The 24,043-nt window shown below is 47.0% G+C and overlaps 2 protein-coding genes and 1 pseudogene across 2 annotated transcripts; 1 reads left to right on the top strand and 2 right to left on the bottom strand.

The window, feature by feature from the left end:
- Positions 1–381: 381 nt before the first annotated feature.
- LOC138835289 (PRAME family member 12-like) lies at positions 382–1,866 on the bottom strand. Its single transcript, XM_070033853.1, has one exon. The coding sequence runs from the start codon at positions 1,864–1,866 to the stop codon at positions 382–384; it is 1,485 nt and encodes a 494-aa protein (XP_069889954.1).
- A 1,806-nt stretch (positions 1,867–3,672) lies between these two features.
- LOC138835288 (uncharacterized) lies at positions 3,673–8,844 on the top strand (annotated as a pseudogene).
- Positions 8,845–12,536: 3,692 nt separating this feature from the next.
- On the bottom strand, positions 12,537–15,902 carry LOC138835287 (PRAME family member 12-like). The gene is made up of 2 exons (XM_070033852.1): positions 15,745–15,902; positions 12,537–14,142 (listed from the first exon to the last, which is right to left on the bottom strand). The coding sequence occupies exons 1-2, from the start codon at positions 15,900–15,902 to the stop codon at positions 12,537–12,539; spliced, it is 1,764 nt and encodes a 587-aa protein (XP_069889953.1).
- Positions 15,903–24,043: the final 8,141 nt, after the last annotated feature.

The raw sequence follows: 24,043 nt of genomic DNA, 5'->3' as shown, positions 1-24,043 counted from the left end.
GGTGCTGAGAAATGACATCAATCGACTCATGGTTTTCCTTTATTTGATTTTTATTTAATGAAGTGAAGGGTAGAGTAAATGACAGATAGTGTGGGATTGCACAGGACTTGAAGGTTTGCTTACAACAAGAGCAAAAACGAGATCCTGTTCCACTGCTTTCAGGCAGAGTCCACTCCAGCTTCCTGATGATGTGTACACAGGCCCCATGGACACCAACCATGCTGAGAAAGTCCGGGGCTTCGATGACTAGGAAGTTGGGGAGAAGTTTCCCAGTCCCTGCCACGCACATTGAAAGATGGGAGTATGCCCCAGGGAGAATGTCCTTGTGTCCAGGGGTTCCTTTGTGATGCTGAGACGAGATTCCAGGAGAGAGGCTGGTGACTACACAGGCAGATCAGAAAGGCTAGGAAGCCCCTCGTGGGTGAGCATCCAGGAGCCATCGGGCCCCAGGCTGTAGAATTGGCCCTTTTGCCGGCGATGACAGAAATCAGTACAGATCTGGACCTTCTGGTGTGGCCCCGCGTCTCTCAAGGCCTGCTCCAACCGAGCCCGAACCTGGGCAAATCTTTCGGGGTCGAGGCTCCCTAGGCCCCAGTGTGGAGGGCGGTAGCTCTCCAGAGGGGCCGGGTAGAGCCCTCGGCTTAAATGGCCCAGCCTGGCAGTGTGGCGCAGCAGGTTGTGCAGGGCGGCCACGGAGATGTGGTTTCCATAGAAGCTGAGGAAGCGCAGTTGGGAGCACTGGCTCAGGGCAGGCAGCATGGCCGAGAGCTGTGCGTCAGTGATGTCACAGTGCTCCAAGGCCAGGGTCTCCAGGGTGCCGGCCACTTGCTCCAGCAGGGCTCGCAGGGGCTCAGGACTGAAGCGGCCCATGCACAAACTCCTCAGACGCAGGTGCTTGAGCTGCCTGGTGCAGGGACACTGGCACAAAAATCTCAGGTCGGCTTCCTTCAGAGGACATGAGCTCAAAGACAAGGTGTTCAAAGGCGTCAGGCTGCTGAGGATGGCGGGCAGCCGTCCATACAGGAAGAAGACATCGTGCACACGAAGCTCCCGCAGATGCTGCAGCTGCCCCAGATGCACCGCATATTTGCCGGAATACCAGAGATTCCGGCGGCTGCAAGTGTAGAAGTCGACACTCATCTTGGAGAAGGTGAGCAGGCAAAGGTTCTTCATCTGGTCCAGGGAAGGAGCGAATTTTCTCATGGTTTCTCGATGCCAGAAATTGTTCACCACCAGTTCCTGGATGGAGTCCAGGCGCACCGCATGCAGAGCCTTCTGGATTTTGGAGATGGATCCGGACAGAATCTGCAGCTTGGTTGAGCACAGCTGGACTCGTCCTTTCCTCTTCCTGGCCCACTGGAGGAGGTAGGCTTGGAAAGCATCCTGGGTGCCATCTCTGATGGTCAGGTCACTGGCGAGGATCAAGGGCTGCTCTTCTGTCCCAGCTGAAAGGCGACTGTCTGTTGGCCTTTCAGTCAGGACCTCTGGAGCGGAGATTTGCGCCATGGAGGGGTATCCCCGTATCCAGATCTCAGGGTGTGCTTTCCGCAGATCGACTACTTGCAGTTTCCACCGCCTGGGGCGCTCCTTCTTGGCAAGTAGCAGCAGATCAAGCCCATCCAGGACAGCTTTGAAGGTCTCCAGGTCTGGTGACTCTGCCAGGTCCCCCAGGGGAAGGCAGGAGAAGGGCCAGGCCTGCACCATGGCCTTCAGCACCTCTGTGCGGCCCTGTGCGTAGACCTCCATGAAGAGTGGGGGGAACAGCAGCACCGGCAGATCCTCCAGGACCGAGACGGCCTGGGACTCTTTGCTCAGTAGGCTTTGCAGGGCTAGATGCTGCAGTGTGGGTGGCGTCCTGATGCTCATCTTGATGGACCACAGGTGGACCAGATGTGGAGCAGGTGTGCAGGGCTCTCGGAATCCAGCAGGGCCGGGGACTGACTGCAGGCTCCAAGAGTGTGCTGCTCATCTCTAGCCCCTTGCCATCTTTATAATCTGACCACACCCTCACCAACACTTAACTTCCAATCAGATAGCAGCTTCTGATGGGATTCCTGAGCCACACCCAGCACACCTGGACTGCCAGCCAGCCTCCTACTGGACATATTCACAGGCAGATTCCAACACAAAAGTGACGGGATTATCAGCCCGACTCCCACTGCCCTGTTCCTCCTTCAGTGGTTAACCCTTGGGACACCACAGCTTGCCAAACCTTCTACATTAAGTGCTCCAGATATTCCCACAAATGGACCACTCCCCTGAGCATGCAAAGCATCCAAGAGGAGCAGTCAGCCCACCTTAATCCTATCTAACAAAGTATCTGGAATATATCTGCCAGTCATTTCTTCCCTCCCTCCTTTGTTTCCTCCCTCCCTCGGTTCTTTCCTTCCCTTACCTTCCTTCTTGCTTTCTTGCCTTCCTTTCTCCTGTCCTTCCTTCTTGCCTTCCATCCATCCTTCCTTGTTTTCTTCCCCTCTCTCTCCCTTCCTTCCTGTCCTGTTCACTTTTTTGCAGGTCTGGGTTTTGAACTCAGGACCCGGGTGCCATAACTGAGCTGCTTTTGTCACAGCTATTGCTCAACCACATCATCCACAACCCTTGTTACACAACACTAGAAATTCTGAAGGATAGTTTTGCCCAGTGTGTTTGAACTGTGACCCTCAGATCTCAGAATTCCTACAAGCTACGGTTCTAATAATACTAGAATATTTTCTCAGGAGTTGACTGGAGATACTCTTCTCACACACCTTCTTGGCTGGCTAGCTTTGACCTGCCCTGTCATCTGATCCTCAGATGTCAGCTTCCGAAATAATGGAATAATGCAGATTAAAAGGGAATTTACACCAGAGCCTGGTCTGAATATTTCTTCTTTTTGAGTGTGTGTCTGTTTGTGTGTGTCTGTGTTCAGGTCCAGTTCAGTTCAACAATCATCGGGACGGACCTTGACAACGACCACCTGGCAAGACCACAAGCTAAGCCAAATGACAACCAATCATAGGCCTGTAACCTGTAACCCCCCCCCCAGACCAACCATGAGCCAATTGTTTCACAAAGAGTGTTCTATGCTAATTTTTGGTTTTTGCCTTTAAAAGTGTCTGTAACCTCTACTCGGGGCTCTCTGACTGACCGGGTCAGAGAGTCTGTTTGTGAAAATGTCAAGTAAACTCCTCTTGCTTGTTGCATCTGCTGGTTTGGAGTCTTGGTTTCTGGGGTGCCCTCCCGTTGAGAAAGTATCCCAGTGAGGCTGTGGTCTTTCCTTTGGGGGCTCGTCCGGGATAACGGCACCCCCAGACCCAAATTCCAAGGCCAGTTGGAGGTAAGGCAGAGCTCTAAGGTTTCGTGTCTTTCATGTTTGTCGTTTTCGTTTTACGTTCTGGGATCCAAAAGTGCCTGTACAGGACCTGAGTTTGAATCTGTATTTGGGCCAGAGAGAAAAGCAGACGTGCCCAGTACCCTGGTCCCGCCCTGGAGTCCTGCTCCAGGGTCGTCTGGAGGAAGGAGGAGATCCGAGTGTCTCTCTGTTCTGTGGAGTTAAGTTGCGGCTGGCCACTTCCATCTGTAGTTTCCTTCCTCATCTGTACTTACTCGGGCACCGCGCAGCATTTGTCTAGTCTCGACTGTTTCTGTTTAGTGTTGATTGTCTTTGTTGCCTGTGTTGTGGCCTTTAAAGAAATGGGGCAACAACTAACAACCCCCTTCAGCCTTATTCTAGATCACTGGAAAGAAGTCACGACCCAGGCCCACAACCTGTCGCTGGAGGTCCAGAAGAAAAAGTGGATTCGTTCCTGTTCCTCCAAATGGCCCACTCCCAATGTGGGATGGCCTTAGGAGGGCCCTTTCAATCTTGATATTCTTCTACAGGTGAAGGCTCGCGTTTTTCAGCCGGGCCCTCATGGACACCCTGATCAGGTCCCCTACATAGTCACTTGGGAAAATCTGGCCCGAGACCCCCAAAGTGGATCAAGCCTTTCCTCTCCCAGACACCAGTTCCTCTATCCGCTTCGCCGCCTTCTTCTCCTCCCCTTTTCCTCTTCCCTCTGTCCCCTCTCCTCCACCCGTACCCTTACCTTCTTCCACTCGCCTTGTTTATCTTCCCTCTCTCATCTTCCCTCTATCCCATAAAAGAGTTGTCTCAGTTTAAAACTAAGGACTCCTCCTCCCAATCTCCCTCTGTTTTACCTGATGACCAGGCGGATCTACTACTATTAGACTCCCCGCCAGTCTTGCTTCCCCCGCCGCGGCTTACTCCCAACTTGCTCCGATAAAAGAGCAAAGGGGCCCACTAGAGGTCTCCCTTTCCCCACCCGCTCCTTCTCCAGACTCCACTGAGCTGGAGGCGGGGCCCCAGATGCTACCGCCTCCTCAGGCGCCCTCGCCACCACTCAGTAGTCGTCTGCGCCTCTGCCTTTCCCCTCCGGACAGGGCCAGCCACTTTCAGTATTGGCCCTTTTCTGCTTCAGACTTATATAACTGGAAAACCCATATCCCGCCCTTTTCTCAGGATCCCCAGGCCCTGACAGGCCTGATTGAATCCATTCTGCTAACCCACCAGCCCACTTGGGACTATTGTCAGCAACTCTTGCAGACTCTCCTCACCATGAAGGAAAGGCAGCAAGTGTTCCTGGAGGCTCGCAATAACGTTCCAGGAGCAGATGGCAGGCCAACGCAGTTGCCCAATGAGATCAATGAAGCGTTCCCCTTAACCCGCCCAATTTGAGACTTCAAAACCGCAGCTGGTAGGGAGCAACTCTGTCTTTATTGCCAGGTTCTGTTGGCGGGTCTCAAAGGGGCCGGGAGGCACCCCACCAATTTGGCTAAGGTACGTGCGATAGTGCAGGGTTCTGAGGAAACGCCTGCGGGATTTTTAGAGAGACTAATGTAAGGGTACCGTATGTATACGCCCATTCACCCCTCTGCTGCAGACAGACAATACGATGTCAGTATGTCATTTATCAGGCAATCGGCCCCAGACATTCGGACTAAGCTACAGCGGTTGGAGGGGCTTCAGGGCTATATTCTGCAGGATTTGGTCAAGGAAGCAGAGAAAATTTTTAATAAAAGAGAAACTCAGGAAGACAAGGAAGAAAGATTACGGAAGTTGCAGGAGGATAGAGAGGACAAGCGAGACAAGAAACGTACTAAAGAGATAAGTAAGATCTTGGCCACCGTAGTGCAACAGCCAGAAGAGAGAGAGGCTAGGTTAGGTAGGAACCTGGGGGACGAAAAGAGACCTCTGGTGAGCCATGACCAGTGTGCATACTGCAAGGAAACAGGACACTGGGTCAGGAATGGCCCGAAGAAAAGGGGACAGATGAGAGGACCCCGAAGGCTGGCACAAGTGTTGTCCCTACAGGATGATAAAGATTAGGACAGTCAGGGCCAGGAAGACCCCCCCCCAGCCCTGGGTAAACCTTCAAGTGCGGGGCCAGCCAGTAACCTTCCTGGTTGACACTGGCACCCAACATTTGGTCCTAACACGATCAGGAGGTCCCCTGAGTTCTAAGACATCTTTGGTGCAGGGGACCACAGGAGGGAAAATGTACCAATGGACAACTGAACGAAAAGTTCACCTCAGAACAGGGTTAGTCACTCACTCGTTCCTGCTAATTCCAGACTGCCCCTATCCGTTGTTGGGGAGGGACCTCTTCTCAAAGGTAGGGGCCCAGATTTATTTCCAAGGAAAAGGGGCCTCCATTAGGGGACCCCAAGGACAGCCCCTCCAAGTCCTAACCTTACACCTGGAGGATGAACATCGGTTACATGAAAGCCCTCAGTCAGCCTTGATCGACCCCCAAAGGTTATCAGATTTTCCCCAGGCTTGGGCGGAGACTGCGGGAATGGGACTGGCTATGAACCAGCCTCCCATGGTCATTGGACTTAAAGCTTCGGCTACCCCGGTGATGATACATCAGTATCCACTAAGCAGGGGAAGCCAAAAATGGAATTAGGCCGCATATACAAAGACTGCTCCAATTGGGTATCCTAAAACCATGCCAATCTCCATGGAACACTCCCTTATTGCCAGTCAAAAAGCCTGGGATGGGAGACTACCATCCAGTGCAGGACTTGAGGGAAGTGAACCGGAGAACAGAGGACATACATCCTATGGTGCCTAATCCCTACAACTTACTAAGTACGCTGCCCCCAAGCCACACATGGTATACAGTGTTAGATTTAAAGGATGCCTTCTTTTGCATGAGGCTAAGCCCTCAGAGTCAACTGATCTTTGCTTTTGAATGGAGAGATCCAGAATCAGGTTTTTCAGGACAGCTCACAGGGACCAGATTGCCACAAGGATTTAAAAACTCCCCGACCCTGTTTGACGAGGCTCTACACCAGGACCTGGCTGATTTCAGAGTCAACCCCCCCCCCCAATTCACATTTCTACAATATGTAGATGACCTGCTCCTAGCAGCTGAAAATCAAAATGACTGCCTAAAAGGTACTGGGGCCCTTTTAAAGAGACTGGAGGAGTTGGGGTATAGAGCTTCAGCCAAAAAGGCCCAAATCTGTGTCCAACAAGTGACCTATCTAAGCTATAAGCTGAAAGGAGGGCAGAGGTGGCAAACAGAGAGTCGTAAACAAGCCATCACCCAGATCCCACTGCCCACTAGTGCACGGGCCCTGAGGGAGTTTTTGGGAAGGGCTGGATTCTGTCGCCTGTGGATACTAGGCTTCGCAGAGTTAGCAGCCCCTCTATATCCTCTCACTAAGGCCACTGTCCCATTTCGGTGGGAGAAAGAACAACAACAGGCTTTCGATCGGATTAAAAAGGCCTTATTATCGGCTCCGGCCTTGGGTCTCCTGGATGTGACCAAGCCGTTCACCCTATATGTGGATGAACGACAGGGAATTGCAAAAGGAGTCTTGACTCAAAAACTGGGGCCCTGGAAAAGACCGGTGGCCTACTTTTCAAAGAAACTGGACAGTGTGGTGGCCGGATGGCCCCCATGACTCCGTATCATTGCAGCTGTGGCCGTGTTGGTAAAAGACTCTGATAAGCTAACCTTGGGACAGCCCTTGACATGACGGCCCCCCATGCCATAGAGACAGTTATTTGCCAGCCTCCTGACCATTGGCTTTCAAACATTCGTATCACCCATTACCAAATAATGCTGTTAAATCCCGACAGGATTCAGTTCGGGGCCGCGGTCTCTCTCAACCCAGCAACTCTACTTCCGGACTCAGACTCTCACCTCTCCATCGAATATGTTTGTCATCAAATGCTGGCGGAGGTGCACGGGACCCATGAGCACTTGACCGACAAGCCCCTACCAGATGCTGAACACACCTGGTATACGGATGGGAGCAGTTTCCTGCATAACGGTGAGTGGAAGTCGGGGGCAACTGTGGTAGATGGGACCACAGTCATCTGGGCATCGGCCCTAGAGCCTGGGACATCAGCACAGAGGGCCGAACTTATGGTCCTGACACAGGCATTGACAAAGGCCCGGGAAAAGAAAGTCAACATTTATACAGACAGCCGGCATGTTTTTGCTACCACACATGTTCATGGAGAAATTTATTGAAGTTGAGGCCTGTTAACCTCGGGGGGAAAAGACATTAAAAACAAAAAGGCCCTCATCCTACCTAAAAAGGTGAGCATCATCCATTGTCCAGGCCACCAGGTAGGGAGGGACCCTGTAGCAGTAGGGAACAGGATGGCGGATGAAACTGCTAAGGCGGTGGCCTTACAGAACCAAACCTTTGTTTAGGTCACATAACGAGAACGACAGCCAAACAAACAGCCTCTCTTCCAGTATTCAGATCAGGATGCGGAAACAGCCAAAAAGCTAAAGGCAATCTTTAATGACTCGACTGGGACGTGGGAATATAAAAACAGGACTATATTGCCCCAAAAGGATGCGAGCAGGCTGGTTACCTATTTACACAGGTGGACCCACTTGGGTTACAAAAAATTGGAGACTCTTTTACAGAGGGAGGGGCAGTTTCATTACATTCCAGATCTGCCAAGGTTAATGCAAGCCAATTCCAAGCGCCCACTGGAGTCAGAATGAGAGAACGACCCGGCACCAACTGGGAGGTCGATTTCACCGAAATTAAGCCTGGCAGGTATGGGGCAAAATATCTCCTAGTTTTTGTAGATACCTTCTCCGGCTGGACAGAAGCCTTCCCCACTAAACAAGAGACTGCGCAAGTGGTAGGCAAGAAGATTTTGGAAGAAATTTTTCCTCCATTTGGGCTCCCTAAGGTCATAGGGTCAGATAACGGCCCTGCTTTGTCTCCCAGGTAAGTCAGATGGTGGCCAAGCTTTTGGGGATAGATTGGAAATTACATTGTGCTTATCGCCCCCAAAGTTCAGGACAGGTAGAACAAATGAATAGGACAATTAAAGAGACCCTAACCAAATTAGCCCTAGAAACTGTAACTAAAGACTAGGTCCAACTCCTTCCCATGGCCTTGTTTAGAGCTCCTAACACCCTGGCAAACCATGGAGTAACCCCCTATGAAATCCTATATGGGGGAGCCCCTCCCATAGCAGCCTTCCTTGACTCTGCAATTGATTCTTTTGCAAATACCCAAAGTTTACAGGCGCGGCTGCGAGCTCTGCAACTCATCCAGAGACAGGTGTGGAAACCTTTGGCTGCTGTCTACACGACGGGAAGTTCCATTATCCCATACCCCTTCCAGATCGGCGATGAGGTGTATGTGAGGAGACACCAATCCAAAATCCTTGAGCCGTGGTGGAAAGGCCCGTACACTGTGCTGCTGACCACACCTACTGCTCTAAAGGTAGACGGGATTGCCGCCTGGATCCATGCCTCCCATGTCAAGTGTGTGCCGCCTGAGGACGGGAAGGACCCCACAGAGCCACCCAAATGAAAGCTACAGTGCACTCAAAATCCTCTCAAGATAAGACTCTTAAAAACTGTTTAATATTCCTTGCTGTTGTAACCTTAACAGTAGCTGAGGGACAAAGGGTCCACCCCCTGGCAGGCATAAATTCAAACCCACACTTTCCCCAAAACCAGACATGGCAGGTAGTAAATGAACATGGAAGTATAATCTGCTCCACCTCCAACGTAGCCCCTCTCTGGACATGGTGGCCTGACCTAGAACCGATCTTTTGCATACTGCTCGCTACTGGGGTTCATGGCAGCCAGGCTGCAGCACGTTGGGGAGATGGGGCCCAGGGAGGTTTCCCAATCTATGTCTGCACAAGTCATCAGGAACCTAGACTCAAATCTAAATGTGGGAAGAAAGAAGATTATTTTTGTAAGGCCTGGGGCTGTGAGACCACAGGCGATACCTACTGGAACCCCTCATTCTCCTGGGACTATATCACGGTTAAGAGATTCAGTGGGCAAGGGGGAAAAGGAAACTGTGTCGACGAAAGCTGCCAACGGTGGTGCATAAAGCTTATTGTAAAACTCACTGATAAGGGAAAAGTGCCTAACCTGGACTGGGGGACTGGACTCACCTGGGGGTTTAGGCTGCCCACGCGGGGTGCTGACGATGGCGGGCGAAAAACTATCCGCCTTTTGGTACAGAGCATGAACCCCCTCCCTTTGGGACCCAACCCCACTCTAAAAAGGAGACCCCTCTTCCCAAGCCAGCCACCCAACCATACCCTCCCGAGAGCTACTGCTGACCCAGAGCTGCCCCTGATGCTCCCCTTATATAACCTGATTAAGGGAGCCTATGCTGCCCACAACTCCACCAAGAGCAACCTCACTCGGTCCTGTTGGCTTTGCCTTTCCGAGGCACCCCCTTATTATGAAGGAACAGCCTACAATGGCACCTACAACATAACTTCCTCATGCCCCTGGGGACAGCAAAGTACTAGCAAGCTAACTTTATCTGAAGTGTCAGGTCAGGGACTATGTCTTGGGACACCACCCCCTAAAAAGAGCTGGCTTTGTACTCACACTGAAAAGGTTACGGCTATTACAGGCAAATACTTAGTGCCCGCAGATGGAGGGTGGTGGGCCTGTAACACCGGTTTAACCCCTTGTGTTTCACCAATGCTGATAAAGCAGACTAGTTTCTGTGTTCTAGTACATTTGTATCCTCGAGTTATATATCATAACTCCCCATCCTTTGAGGAATGAGTGGAGGCCCTAACCCACTGGTACAAGAGAGAACCCGTCACCATAACTCTGGCTGTCCTCATGGGAATAGGAACAGCGGCAGGCATAGCCGGGACGGGAGTAGGGAGTGCTGCTTACGTGGAAGGATATCAGCACATGCAGCAGCTAAAGGCTGCCATAACAGAAGATTTAAAGCGAATAGAAAAATACATCTCCGCACTAACAACATCCCTCTTCTCCCTGTCAGAGGATGTGCTGCAAAATCGGAGAGGCCTGGACTTGGTTTTTATTAAAGATGGGGGACTATGTGCAGCCCTCAAGGAGGAACGTTGTTTCTATGCTGACCACACCGGGGTGGCACTGGATTCAATGGCCAAACTTCGTGAGGGACTAGAAAAACGTAAATGGAATAAAACTGCAGAAGCCAGTTGGTTTAAAAATTGGTGGACCAGGGGCTGGGAAGGTGGCTCAGTGGTAGAACACTCACCTTGCATGCTCGAGGCCCTGGGTTCGATTCCTCAGCCCCACATAAGCAAAAAGAAAAAAGCCGGAAGTGGCGCTGTGGCTCAAGTGGTAGAGTGCTAGCCTTGAGCTGAAGAGCTGAGGGACAGCACCCAGGCCCAGAGTTCAGGCCCCACGACCAGACCAAAAAAAAAAATTGGTGGACCAGATCCCCTTGGCTCACTACCCTATTGTCTGCGGTAGCAGGGCCCATCATAATTTTACTTTTGCTCCTTACCTTTGGCCCCTGCATCTTCAACAGGCTGTTACAGTTCATCGCCAAAGGCTATCCAGTATACAGACCATGGTGTTAACCCAAGAATACCAAGTATTAAAGACAACTGACACCCCACAAGGATAGAGACAACCTCAATTTTAAGATTAAAATTAGTCCAGAGAAGAAGTGGGGAATGAAAGATTAAAAATTAAAAACCTCCCTTTACCATTACCATTACTAACTTACTAACCGCTGATTTTGCTTCGGTAAATGTGCTTGCATTCAGACCCCCCACTTCACTGAGAAATAAAACTGGGCAGAGTCTCAAGGCCCAGATATGCGGATATCGGCCGGCCTAGATGTCCGGATGTCAGCCGGCCACAGGACAAGGACAACGGTTATAGATAGTACATGTTTTTCAGTTTGAGTTTATATTTTTCAGTTCCAGTTCAGTTCAACAATCCCCGGGACGGACCTTGACAACGACCACGAGGCAAGACCACAAGCTAAGCCAAATGTCAACCAATCATAGGCCTGTAGCCATGTACACCCCCCCTTAGACCAACCATGAGCCAATTGTTTCACAGAGTGTTCTATGCTAATTTTCTGGGTTTTGCATTTAAAAATGTCTGTAACCTCTGCTCGGGGCTCTTTGACTGACCGGGGCAGAGAGTCAGTTTGCGCGAAAGTCAAGTAAACTCCTCTTGCTTGTTGCATCTGCTGGTTTGGAGTCGTGATTTCTGGGGTGCCCTCCCATTGAGAAAGTATCCCAGTGAGTCTGGGGTTTATCAAAAAGGGAATTTACACCAGAGCCTGGTCTGAATATATTTTCTTTTTGAGTGTGTGTGTGTGTGTGTGTGTGTGTGTGTGTGTGTGTGAGTGCGTGTGTGTGTGTGTGTGTTTGGGCTTGAAGTCAATATCACTCCCCAAAGTGCCAATGTAGTGTGGTTTGTCTTTTCAAGGCAGAGATGATCAAATTTGAAGCAGTATTGATCATTCTCATAACTAAGTATGAAGGATCTCTGCCAGGAGTTCTCTTGCGTTCATGGGACGTCATTTGATATTTGATGTTGAATTTCCCTGCACCCTTCCTCTCCCTCCCAAATTGAATTGTTATCAGTTTGGACTTGGTCATGAAATGATTGGCTTGTTTGTGCCAATTCTGGGACTTGAAGTGAGTGCCTGGGAGTTTTCCCTGAGCTTTTGTGCTCAGTGTCAGCACTCTACTACTTGAACTATAGGCCCAGGTTTGGCCTTTTTTGGTGGTTCCCTAGAGAAGAGAATCTTGGGGACTTTCTTCCCCAGGCCAGCTTAGAACTGTGATGCTCCGATCTCTGATGGGTCGACTACCTAGAATTCTCGGCAACAAAAATACTCCCATTGCTTGGTGCTGAGAAATGACATCAATCGACTCATGGTTTTCCTTTATTTGATTTTTATTTAATGAAGTGAAGGGTAGAGTAAATGACAGATAGTGTGGGATTGCACAGGACTTTAAGGTTTGCTTACAAAAAGAGCGAAAACGAGATGATGTTCCAGTTCTTTCAGGCAGAGTCCACTCCAGCTTACTGATGATGTGTACACAGGCCCCATGGACACCAACCATGCTGAGAAAGTCCGGGGCTTGGATAACTAGGAAGTTCGGGAGAAGTTTCCCAGTCCCTGCCACGTACATTGAATGATGGGAGTATGCCCCAGGGAGAATGTCCTTGTGTCCAGGGGTTCCTTGTGATGCTGAGGCGAGATTCCAGGAGAGAGGCTGGTGACTACATAGGCAGATCAGAAAGGCTAGGAAGCCCCTCGTGGGTGAGCATCCAGGAGCCATCGGGCCCCAGGCTGTAGAATTGGCCCTTTTGCCGGCGATGACAGAAATCAGTACAGATCTGGACCTTCTGGTTTGGCCCCATGTCTCTCAAGGCCTGCTCCAACCGAGCCCGAACCTGGGCAAATCTTTCGGGGTCGAGGCTCCCTAGGCCCCAGTGTGGAGGGCGGTAGCTCTCCAGAGGGGCCGGGTAGAGCCCTCGGCTTAAATGGCCCAGCCTGGCAGTGTGGCGCAGCAGGTTGTGCAGGGCGGCCACGGAGATGTGGTTTCCATAGAAGCTGAGGAAGCGCAGCTGGGAGCACTGGCTCAGGGCAGGCAGCATGGCCGAGAGCTGTGCGTCAGTGATGTCACAGTGCTCCAAGGCCAGGGTCTCCAGGGTGCCGGCCACTTGCTCCAGCAGGGCTCGCAGGGGCTCAGGACTGAAGCGGCCCATGCACACACTCCTCAGACGCAGGTGCTTGAGCTGCCTGGTGCAGGGACACTGGCACAAAAATCTCAGGTCGGCTTCCTTCAGCGGACATGAGCTCAAAGACAAGGTGTTCAAAGGCGTCAGGCTGCTGAGGATGGCGGGCAGCCGTCCATACAGGAAGAAGACATCGTGCACACGAAGCTCCCGCAGATGCTGCAGCTGCCCCAGATGCACCGCATATTTGCCGGAATACCAGAGATTCCGGCGGCTGCAAGTGTAGAAGTCGACACTCATCTTGGAGAAGGTGAGCAGGCAAAGGTTCTTCATCTGGTCCAGGGAAGGAGCGAATTTTCTCATGGTTTCTAGATGCCAGAAATTGTTCACCACCAGTTCCTGGATGGAGTCCAGGCGCACCGCATGCAGAGCCTTCTGGATTTTGGAGATGGAGCCAGACAGAATCTGCAGCTTGGTAGAGCACAGCTGGACTCGTCCTTTCCTTTTCCTGGCCCACTGGAGGAGGTAGGCTTGGAAAGCATCCTGGGTGCCATCTCTGATGATCAGGTCACTGGCGAGAATCAAGGGCTGCTCTTCGGTCCCAACTGAAAGGCGACTGTCTGTTGGCCTTTCAGTCAGGACATGTGGAGCGGAGATTTGCGCCATGGAGGGGTATCCCCGTATCCAGATCTCAGGGTGTGCTTTCCGCAGATCGACTACTTGCAGTTTCCACCGCCTGGGGCGCTCCTTCTTGGCAAGTAGCAGCAGATCAAGCCCATCCAGGACAGCTTTGAAGGTCTCCAGGTCTGGTGACTCTGCCAGGTCCCCCAGGGGAAGGCAGGGGAAGGGCCAGGCCTGCACCATGGCCTTCAGTACCTCTGTGCGGCCCTGTGCGTAGACCTCCATGAAGAGTGGGGGGAACAGCAGCACCGGCAGATCCTCCAAGACTGAGATGGCCTGGGACTCTTTGCTCAGTAGGCTTTGCAGGGCTAGATGCTGCAGTGTGGGTGGCGTCCTGATGCTCATCTTGAGGGACCGGATGTGGACCAGATGTGGAGCAGGTGTGCAGGGCTCTCGGAATCCCAGCAGGACCGGGGACTGACTGCAGGCTCCAAGAGTGTGCTGCTCATCTCTAGCCCTCTGCCATCTTTATAATCTGACCACACCCTCACCAACACTTACCTTCCAATCAGATAGCAGCTTCTGATGGGATTCCTGAGTCACACCCAGCACAGCTGGAGAGCCAGCCAGCCTCCTACTGGACATATTCACAGGCAGGTTCCAACACAAAAGTGACAGGATTATCAGCCCGACTCCCACTGCACTGTTCCTCCTTCAGTGGTTAACGCTTGGGACACCACAGCTTGCCAAACCTTCTACATTAAGCGCTCCAGATATTCCCACAAATGGACCACTCCCCTGAGCATGCAAAGCATCCAAGAGGAGCAGTCAGCCCACCTTAATCCTATCTAACAATGTATCTGAAATATCTCTGCCTGTCATTTCTTCCCTCCCTTCTTCGCTTCCTCCCTCCCTTGGTTCTTTCCTTCCCTTTCCTTCCTTCTTGCCTTCTTGCCTTCCTTTCTCCCGGTCTTCCTTCTTGCCTTCCATCCATCCTTCCTTGTTTTCTTCCCCTCTCTCTCCCGTCCTTCCTGTCCTGTTCACTTTTTTGCAGGTCTGGGTTTTGAACTCAGGACCTGGGTGCCATAACTGAGCTGCTTTTGTCACAGCTATTGCTCAACCACATCATCCACAACTCTTGTTACACAACACTAGAAATTCTGAAGGATAGTTTTGCCCAGTGTGTTTGACCTGTGACCCTCACATCTCAGAGTTCCTACAAGCTACGGTTTTAAGAATGCTAGAATATATTCTCAGGAGTTGACTGGAGATACTCTTCTCACACACCTTCTTGGCTGGCTAGCTTTGACCTGCCCTGTCATCTGATCCTCAGATGTCAGCTTCCGAAATAATGGAATAATGCAGATTAAAAGGGAATTTACACCATAGCCTGGTCTGAATATTTCTTCTTTTTGAGTGTGTGTCTGTGTGTGTGTGTCTGTGTTCAGTTCCAGTTCAGTTCAACAATCCCCGGGTCGGACCTTGACAACGACCACCTGGCAAGACTACAAGCTAAGCCAAATGACAACCAATCATAGGCTGTAGCCTGTAACCCCCCCCCTCTTAGACCAACCATTAGCCAATTGTTTCACAAAGAGTGTTCTATGTTAATTTTTGGTTTTTTGCCTTTAAAAGTGTCTGTAACCTCTGCTCGGGGCTTTCTGACTGACCGGGTCAGAGAGTCTGTTTGTGCAAATGTCAAGTAAACTGCTCTTGCTTGTTGCATCTGCTGGTTTGGAATCTTGGTTTCTGGGGTGCCCACTCGTTGAGAAATTATCCAAGTGAGGCTGTGGTCTTTCCGTTGGGGGCTCGTCCGGGATAACAGCGCCCCCAGACCCAAATTCCAAGGCCAGTTGGAGGTAAGGCAGAGCTCTAAGGTTTCGTGTCTTTCATGTTTGTCGTTTTTGTTTTACGTTCTGGGATCCAAAAGTGCCTGTACAGGACCTGAGTCTGAATCTGTATTTGGGCCAGAGAGAAAAACAGACGTGCCCAGTACCCTGGTCCCACCCTGGAGTCCTGCTCCAGGGTCGTCTGGAGGAAGGAGGAGATCCGAGTGTCTCTCTGTTCTGTGGAGTTAAGTTGTGGCTGGCCACTTCCATCTGTAGTTTCCTTCCTCATCTGTACTTACTCGGGCACCGCGCAGCATTTGTCTAGTCTCATCTGTTTCTCTTTAGCGTTGATTGTCTTTGTTGTCTGTCTTGTGGCCTTCAACGAAAAGGGGCAACAACTAACAACCCCCTTAAGCCTGACTAAACTCTTGTCCTCCACATCCTCAGATAAACCCATAGTTAACTAGTAGACCCTATCCCCCATTGTGCACACACTTAATCCACAAATTAATTACTCAATTCAAAACCTCTGAGACTTAAATTCCTTAATAGCAGTACTACCTCTTTATACCTATATAATATTTTAAGCATTTTTGTAAGTTTTTCACATCTCCTCTATGTCTCTACCCTTCTCTCAATATACTCACATTACTCTCTAAATAGATTGTCTCAATCTCCATAATAACTTTAATTTTTACGCTTCTATTTTTTTTCTGGTCTCTTTTCATTTCCCTTTCCCTTTCTTCTTTTTCTCTCTCTCTACTTGCATCCTACCCAATCTATTTCCTGCATTGAGATTAGGACATAGTTAACTCTCCCTGTGCCTCCCCACACCAATCTCTTCCTATTTTTTACTCACATCTCTCCATAACCCTAATAATTACTGGTTTTCCAAATTCTTCTATGTGGTTCGAAGCCCATTAACATATAGTTGTTTGATGTTGAATAGATGTATCTGTTGAACTAGATTGTACCTGTAGACTATTGACTGTACAAATGCAAACTTTGGTTGATGGTTGCCTTAAGATAGTGTTCTAGCACAAAACTTGTGCTATTTTCATTTCAAATGGGCAGAGTAAGCCGGAAAAACATAAGAAAAATGGCATATCCGGATATCTCAATTCCCAATCTTGATAATCAGGGGTCAGAACAGATAATGAATAATCCAGAGGAGAGTTCCCAAATAGCTCTACAAACACTGCTGGCAAATATGATAAATGAGAAGTTTCACAACTTACAAAGGACTCTGTATGAGCGTGAAAGGGAGAGATAGGAGGCATCCCAGAAGTTTGTACAGGAATATCATAACCGTGAGGAAGCTACTCAAAAACTGATACAGGATTTGTGTGAGCAACTTGAGAATACTCAAAGAGAAAGGAAGGAATGGCGTGAGCAGGCTGAGAACACTCAAAGAGAACTGAAGGAATCCCATGAACGGGAGGAAGCTAAACAAAGAGTAATACATGAATTGAGAGACCAGGTAGAGAATACACAAAGATCATTAAAGGCATTCATGGAATCCATTAAAAAGAGCTGAAGGAAGTCAGGGAGACCACAAAGGGAATGCTGAATGGAACCCAACAGAAGGAATGGGAGTCCAAAGAAACCATAACCAATCAACTAAGTGATTTGAGAACAAACACTGAACACCAAATTAAGGAAGTGAAGAAATTCATACAAGACCTAAAACAGAGCTTCAACAAAGAATTTGAAGGCATCAAGCTGACCAATTAGAAGGAAACGAGATAAAAAAACAAAGTAGAGAGTCTTGACTTGACAGCAGGTTAGACCATGCAGAAGATCGAATCTCAGGGATTGAAGACAGCCTAGATATTATGGAGAAAGAACATACAACCATCCAAGACAAGTCAAAGAAATATGATAGATCTATCCAACACCTGGAAGACACCATCAGAAAGCCTAATCTAAGGATAATGGGTGTAGAGGAGCACCTAGAAACAGAAGTTAATGGTCTAGGAAATTTGTTTAACAGGATCCTAGCAGAGAACGTCCCAAACATGCAAAAAGATAGGCCTATTCAGATACAAGAAGCTTTTAGAACCCCAAATAGACCAGACCAGAACAGGACATCCCACCGTCACATTATAATCCACACAAGATCCACACAGACCAAGGAAAAGATCCTGAAAGCTGTCAAGGAGAAAAGGATAATCACATATAAAGGGAAACCAATCAGAATCACCTCAGATATCTCAGCAGAGACAATCAAAGCAAGAAGAGCCTGGAATGATGTATGCCATGCCCTAAAAACAAACAACTATCAACCAAGAATACTGTACCCAGCTAAACTCTCCTTCATAACTGATGGCCAAATAAAAACCTTCCATAGCAAAGAAAAATTGAAACAATACATCTCCACCAAACCAGCACTACAAAAGATTCTTAAAGACGTCCTACACATAGAAAACCAACAAGACCACAATAAAGGCCAAGAAACTGCACCCAAACTGAGAATCCAAGAACCATAGGAAGAACCCAGTTTTCACAGCCCCCAAGAAGGTGGATAGCATGGCTGGAACTCCCAAATACCTCTCAGTTCTATCTCTTAACGTTAACAGACTGAACTCTCCAATTAAGCGACACAGATTGTCTAGTTGGATTAAAAAACAAGACCCTTCTATCTGCTGCCTGCAGGAGTCACATCTTGCCCATAAAAACAAACACATTTTCAATGTTAAAGGCTGGAACAAAATCTACCAAGCAAACGGCTCCCATAAACAGGCGGGAGTTGCAATCCTAATATCAGATAAAATAGACTTCAAATTAAAATTCGTGAGAAGAGATAAAGAAGGTCGCTACATACTAATTAAAGGATCTCTCCTTCAGGAGGATATTTCAATTCTAAATATCTATTCGCCAAACAATGGAGCACCCAAATTTATCCAAGAAACACTACTTTCCCTCAAATCCCATATAGATCCGAAGACATTAATTGTTGGGGATTTTAACACACCACTCTCCCCACTAGATAGATCAACTCGGCAAAAACTCAACAGAGAAACTGAAGATCTAATCAGCTGCATAGATCAACTAGACTTAATAGACATCTACCGAACATTTCACCCAACAGCATCAGAATACACGTTTTTCTCAGCAGCACATGGAACATTTTCTAAAATAGACCGCATTTTAGGCCACAAAGAAACTTGTCTAAATTCAGAAACATTGAAGTTATACCTTGCATTCTCTCTGACCACAAGGGAATAAAATTAGAACTCAACACCAAAAGCCACCAAAGAAAGTCCGGTATCACATAGAGGCTGAACAACACACTGTTGAATCATGAGTGGGTCATGGAAGAGATTAGAAAGGAAATTCAGATGTTCATGCTATTCAACAAAAATGAACACACAAATTACCAGCTCCTCTGGGACACAGCAAAGGCAGTACTCAGAGGCAAGTTTATAGCTCTGAGCTCCCACATCAACAAATTGGAGAGAGCTGAAACTAACAACTTAATGACACATCTAAACCTCCTTGAAAAAGAGCAGCAAGATAAACCCCAATCCAGTAGACGGAAAGAAAGAATCAAAATTAAATCAGAATTAAATGAATTAGAATCCAAAAAACAATAGAAAGAATCAACAAAACAAAGAGTTGGTTCTTCGAAAAACTTAACAAAATTGACAGACCCTTAGCAAATCTTATCAGAAAAAGAAGAGAACACACCCAAATTAATAAACTCAGAGATGAGAATGGAAACATCACGACGGAAACAACCAAGATTCTGAACATTATAAGGGAATACTTCTCAAAACTTTATGCTAATAAGTTTGAAAACTTGACAGAAATGGACCTTTTCTTAGCAAATATTGACATGCCAAAACTAAACCAAGATGAGTTAAACTATCTTAACAGGCCCATATCAAGCACTGAAATAGAAACAGCAATAAGAGACCTCCCAGCTAAGAAAAGTCCAGGACCAGATGGTTTTACAGCAGAATTTTACAAGGCCTTCAAAGCAGAGCTCACACCAATACTCCTCCAACTCTTCAATGAAATAGAAAGAGAAAGCTCACTACCCAACACATTCTATGAAGCCATCATAACCCTCATCCCAAAACCGGGCAGGGACTCATCAAAGAAAGAGAACTATAGACCCATTTCTTTGATGAACATTGATGCAAAACTTCTCAACAAAATTTTGGCCAATCGACTTCAACAATTCATCCAAAAAATTATACAACACGATCAAACAGGATTCATTTCAGGGATGCAAAGCTGATTCAATATACGCAAATCAACTAATATAATTCATCACATCAACAGGAACAAGAATAAGAATCACATGGTTATCTCAATAGATGCAGAAAAAGCATTCGACAAGATCCAACACCTCTTTATGATGAAGGTTTTGGAAAAATTAGGAATCCATGGATCATTCCACAATACAATAAAGGCTGTACGTGACAAACCTACAGCCAGCATTATACTCATTGGTGATAAACTTAAGCCATTTCCTCTTAACTCAGGAAAAAGACAAGGATGCCCACTCTCTCCACTTCTCTTCAATCTAGTATTAGAATGCCTAGCTACAGCAATAAGACAAGATGCAGACATAAAAGGGATCCAAATAGGGAAAGAAGAAATAAAACTCTCCCTCTTTGCAGATGACATGATCTTGTATTTAAAGAATCCCATAGACTCCACTCCCAAATTACTCAAGCTGATTCAAATCTTTGGAAAAGTAGCAGGTTATAAAATTAACCCCCCAAAATCAATGGCTTTTCTGTATGCCAACAATGAGAAAAGTGTGGCTGAAATTAGGAAAGCAACTCCATTTGTAATAGCCCCACAAAAAATGAAATACCTGGGAATTAACTTAACTAAAGAAGTGAAGGACCTCTATGATGAAAACTTTAAAATCTTGAAAAAAGAAATCAACACAGAACTTAAAAAATGGCAAAACCTCCCATGATCCTGTATTGGAAAGATTAACATCATGAAAATGGCAATACTTCCCAAGGCTATCTACAAATTCAATGAAATACCTATCAAAATTCCAACCTCATTCTTCAAGGAAATAGAAGAGGCAATCCAAAAATTCATATGGAACAATAAAAGACCCCGAATAAAAAAAATGCTCCTCAACGGAAAGAACACTGCTGGAGGAATATCAATACCAAATTTCAAACTCTACTATAAAGCCATAGTAATCAAAACAGCTTGGTATTGGCATAAGAACAGACCTCAGGACTAATGGAATAGAACTGAAAACCCAGAAATGAACCTACAGACCTATAGCCATCTAATCTTCGATAAGGGAGCTAAAACAATAGAATAGAAGAAAGAAAGCCTCTTCAGTAAATGGTGCTGGCAAAATTGGTTAACTACATGTAGAAAACTAAAGCTAGATCCTTATATATCACCCTGCACCAGAATCCACTCCAAATGGATCAAAGACCTTGAACACAAAGCAGACACTCTGAAAACATTACATGATGGAATAGGAGAAACCCTAGGTCTCCTTGGCTCAGGCCGAAATTTTCTGAATAGAGACCCGGAAACACAACAAATCAAAGAAAGGTTGGACAAATGGGATTGCATAAAGTTGCAGAGCTTTTGCCTGGCAAAGGACGTAGCTAGCAAGATCAATAGAAAGCCCACGGATTGGGAGAAGATCTTTACTAGCCATACAACGGACAAGGGTCTCATATCTAAAATATACTTGGAACTCAAAAAATTAAACCCCCCAACAACAAATCCTCAAAGAAACAACTGCCCAATAAATAAGTGGGCGAAAGACTTAAAGAGAAACTTCTCTGAAGAAGAAAGAAGGATGGCCAATAGACACATGAAGAAATGTTCAACATCCCTAGCCATAAAAGAAATGCAAATCAAAACAACATTGAGATATCACCTCACCCCAGTTAGAATGGCAAAAATCAAGAACTCTAACAACAACAACAGATGCTGGAGGGGATGTGGACAGAAAGGAACCTTACTTCATTGTTTGTGGGAATGTAAACTTGTTCAACCACTTTGGAAAGCAGTATGGAGGTTCCTGAAAAGACTTCACATAGAACTCCCCTATGACCCAGCAATCCCACTTTTGGGCATTTACCCAAATGTTTACAAACAAGACCACACTAAAGCTACCAGCACAACTATGTTTATTGCAGCATTATTTACCATAGCTAAGATCTGGAACCAACCCAGATGCCCCTCAGTAGATGAATGGATCAAGAAAATGTGGTATATATACACAATGGAATTCTATGCCTCCATCAGAAAGAATGACATTGCCCCATTTGTTAGGAAATGGAAAAACTTGGAAAAAATTATATTAAGTGAAGTAAGCCAGGCCCAAAGAAACATAGGTCCCATGGTTTCCCTTATTTGCAATATCTAGTATATGTATGAGTGAAGCAGAAAAGGTCAGATAATGTGATGTCAGGAAAATGAACCCTTAGATATGTATTTTAATGTGTTTTTTTTTCTTTCATGCATGTGTTTCTAACGCATTTATAAGATTATCTCTTTGTTGCTTTGTATGTCCCTCCCCACAGTATAACCCCTGCTTTCACTATATTTGATGTCAGTATAACTTGTGGAGGAGATGGGGAAAAACCAGTTGTTTAAGGATACAGGTGGACCTGTTGCAACAATGAGAAGTACAAGTTGTCATGTCCAAAACGAGCTTTACAACGTCGGTGGGGGGGGGAAGGGGGGATGGATGGGGGAGGGGGTGAAGGAGAAGGATTGGGGGAGGAGGGGGGAGGCTGGGAAATGATGTGAAGGGTAAACAAAGGAGGAGACTGCAATGCTTGGTAAGAAATGTACCCATTATCCTGCCCATGCAATTGTAACCCCTCTGTACAGTATGTTCACAAATAAAATAAAATTAAATTTAAAAAAAAATAAAACCTTCAGCACAACAAAGGAATCAGTAGAGTGAATAGATTGCCTACAGAGTTACACTGCTAAACATCTGGCAAGTGATTAATAAGCAAAATATACAGGAAACTCAGAAAAATACTCTTAAGCAATCAATATGTCACATTGGCAAATATGGTTAAGGATAGTTCTCAAATCCAGAAGTATAATTGGCTAATAAAAATCCCTGAAAATCCTTGGCATTAAGAAAATGCAAAGCCAAAGGACATTAAATTTTATCACATTCCAGTGACAAGGTCTATCTTGAACAACACCAATAACAAATTATGGCAAGAATGTAGTGAAAGGGAGCACGTACTCATGGCAATATCATTTCATACAACCACTACAGAAATGTATGTGATTTCCTCAAGAAACTATTAATAGATTTATGACATGAACCATTGCCACTTTTTGTGAGACTGAGTTTCACTCTACACATACATGTACAAGTATAAATAAAGCCTCAGTGGAGCTAACATATAGTACCAAGAGTTTTAAAAGTATACAAGTATAAAATCCACTGGAAACCTCATGAGAAAGGTTTTTTCCTCCTGCTTGTTAAAGTACATATTCAGCTTCATTTATACTGTGATGTGTATGTGTATGAAACACGGCAGCCTTCTGCAGAGTGTGCTCACCACTCTGAAGTAGCCCTACTATTGAGGTCTCTGCATGGAATTTGGGTCTAACATTAAGACAAGTAGAAAACAGACAGATGGTTTCATATTGACTTATACTTGACATAGCAAGAACTTCCTGTATTACCACGTGTCAATGTCTAGTGCGCTGGGGTCCCTGGGTAAAGGTCACAAAATCACCAGGACACAGGGGATGCAGAGTGCAAACAGCAATTGCCACTGCATGCCGTGCTTTATTGTTAGTGGGTATTTAAAGACAAGCAAGCATAATCTTTGCCAAGATTTGGTCAGAAGACATTCACACAAAAATTTCAACAGATACATTTTTACTTAACCTATGAGACAATGTCTAGGTATATTTTTTTTTTTTTTTTTTTTTTTTGTCGGTCGTGGGGCTTGAACTCTGGGCCTGGGCGCTGTCCCTCAGCTCTTCAGCTCAAGGCGAGCGCTCTACCACTTGAGCTACAGCGCCACTTCCGGTTTTCTGGTGGTTTATTGGAGATAGGAGTCTCACGGCCTCTTCTGCCCGGGTGGCTTTGAACCGCGATCCTCAGATCTCAGCCTCCTGAGTAGCTAGGATTACAGGCGTGAGCCACCAGCGCCCGGCTTCTAGGTATATTATTATCTAAACTATTTTAGAGCAAGCTCAAACCACTTCTCCAATCTCAGGAAAATGCTTGACCAGCTGTTCATCTATGCTTAAGCAAGCAGAAGAGATACTTCCTCAGCTCCCAGGAGTCTGTGACATGTGTTTTGAGATAGGGAGAGAGAACATTTTCCCTCTCTAGCCTGGCATTGCAAGAGCTTTCCTAATCCCAAACTCAGTCCTCAGATAATCCTGAGGATTATCTGTTAAGACCTCGAGTCTTAACAACTTTCACAATCACGTTTTCTCAGAGAAGTACATCATTAAAAATAATAACTTAGCCTGGTGCTGGTGGCTCACGCCTGTAATCCTAGCTGTCCAGGAGACTGAGATTTGAGGATCGTGGTTCAAAGCCACCCCGAGCAGGAAAGACCATGAGAAGCTTATGTCCAATAAACCACTAGAAAACTGGAA

The sequence above is a fragment of the Dipodomys merriami genome, unplaced genomic scaffold (genome assembly GCF_024711535.1).
Source record: "Dipodomys merriami isolate MVZ:Mamm:240054 unplaced genomic scaffold, mDipMer1.0.p SCAF_233, whole genome shotgun sequence".
Classification (NCBI taxonomy): Eukaryota; Metazoa; Chordata; class Mammalia; order Rodentia; family Heteromyidae; genus Dipodomys; species Dipodomys merriami.
The sequence above is the reverse complement of the archived record's forward strand: the minus strand, read 5'-3'. Positions and strand labels throughout refer to the sequence as shown.

Excerpts from the sequence above, each read along its gene's own strand:
- LOC138835287 (XM_070033852.1), bottom strand. The coding sequence starts at position 15,902 with ATGGGTTTATCTGAGGATGTGGAGGACAAGAGTTTAGTCAGGCTTAAG. Across the intron at positions 14,143-15,744 it reads AAATGCTGCGCGGTGCCCGA|ATGGCAGAGGGCTAGAGATG; the intron begins GTAAGTACAGAT and ends CAGATTATAAAG.
- LOC138835289 (XM_070033853.1), bottom strand. The coding sequence starts at position 1,866 with ATGAGCATCAGGACGCCACCCACACTGCAGCATCTAGCCCTGCAAAGC.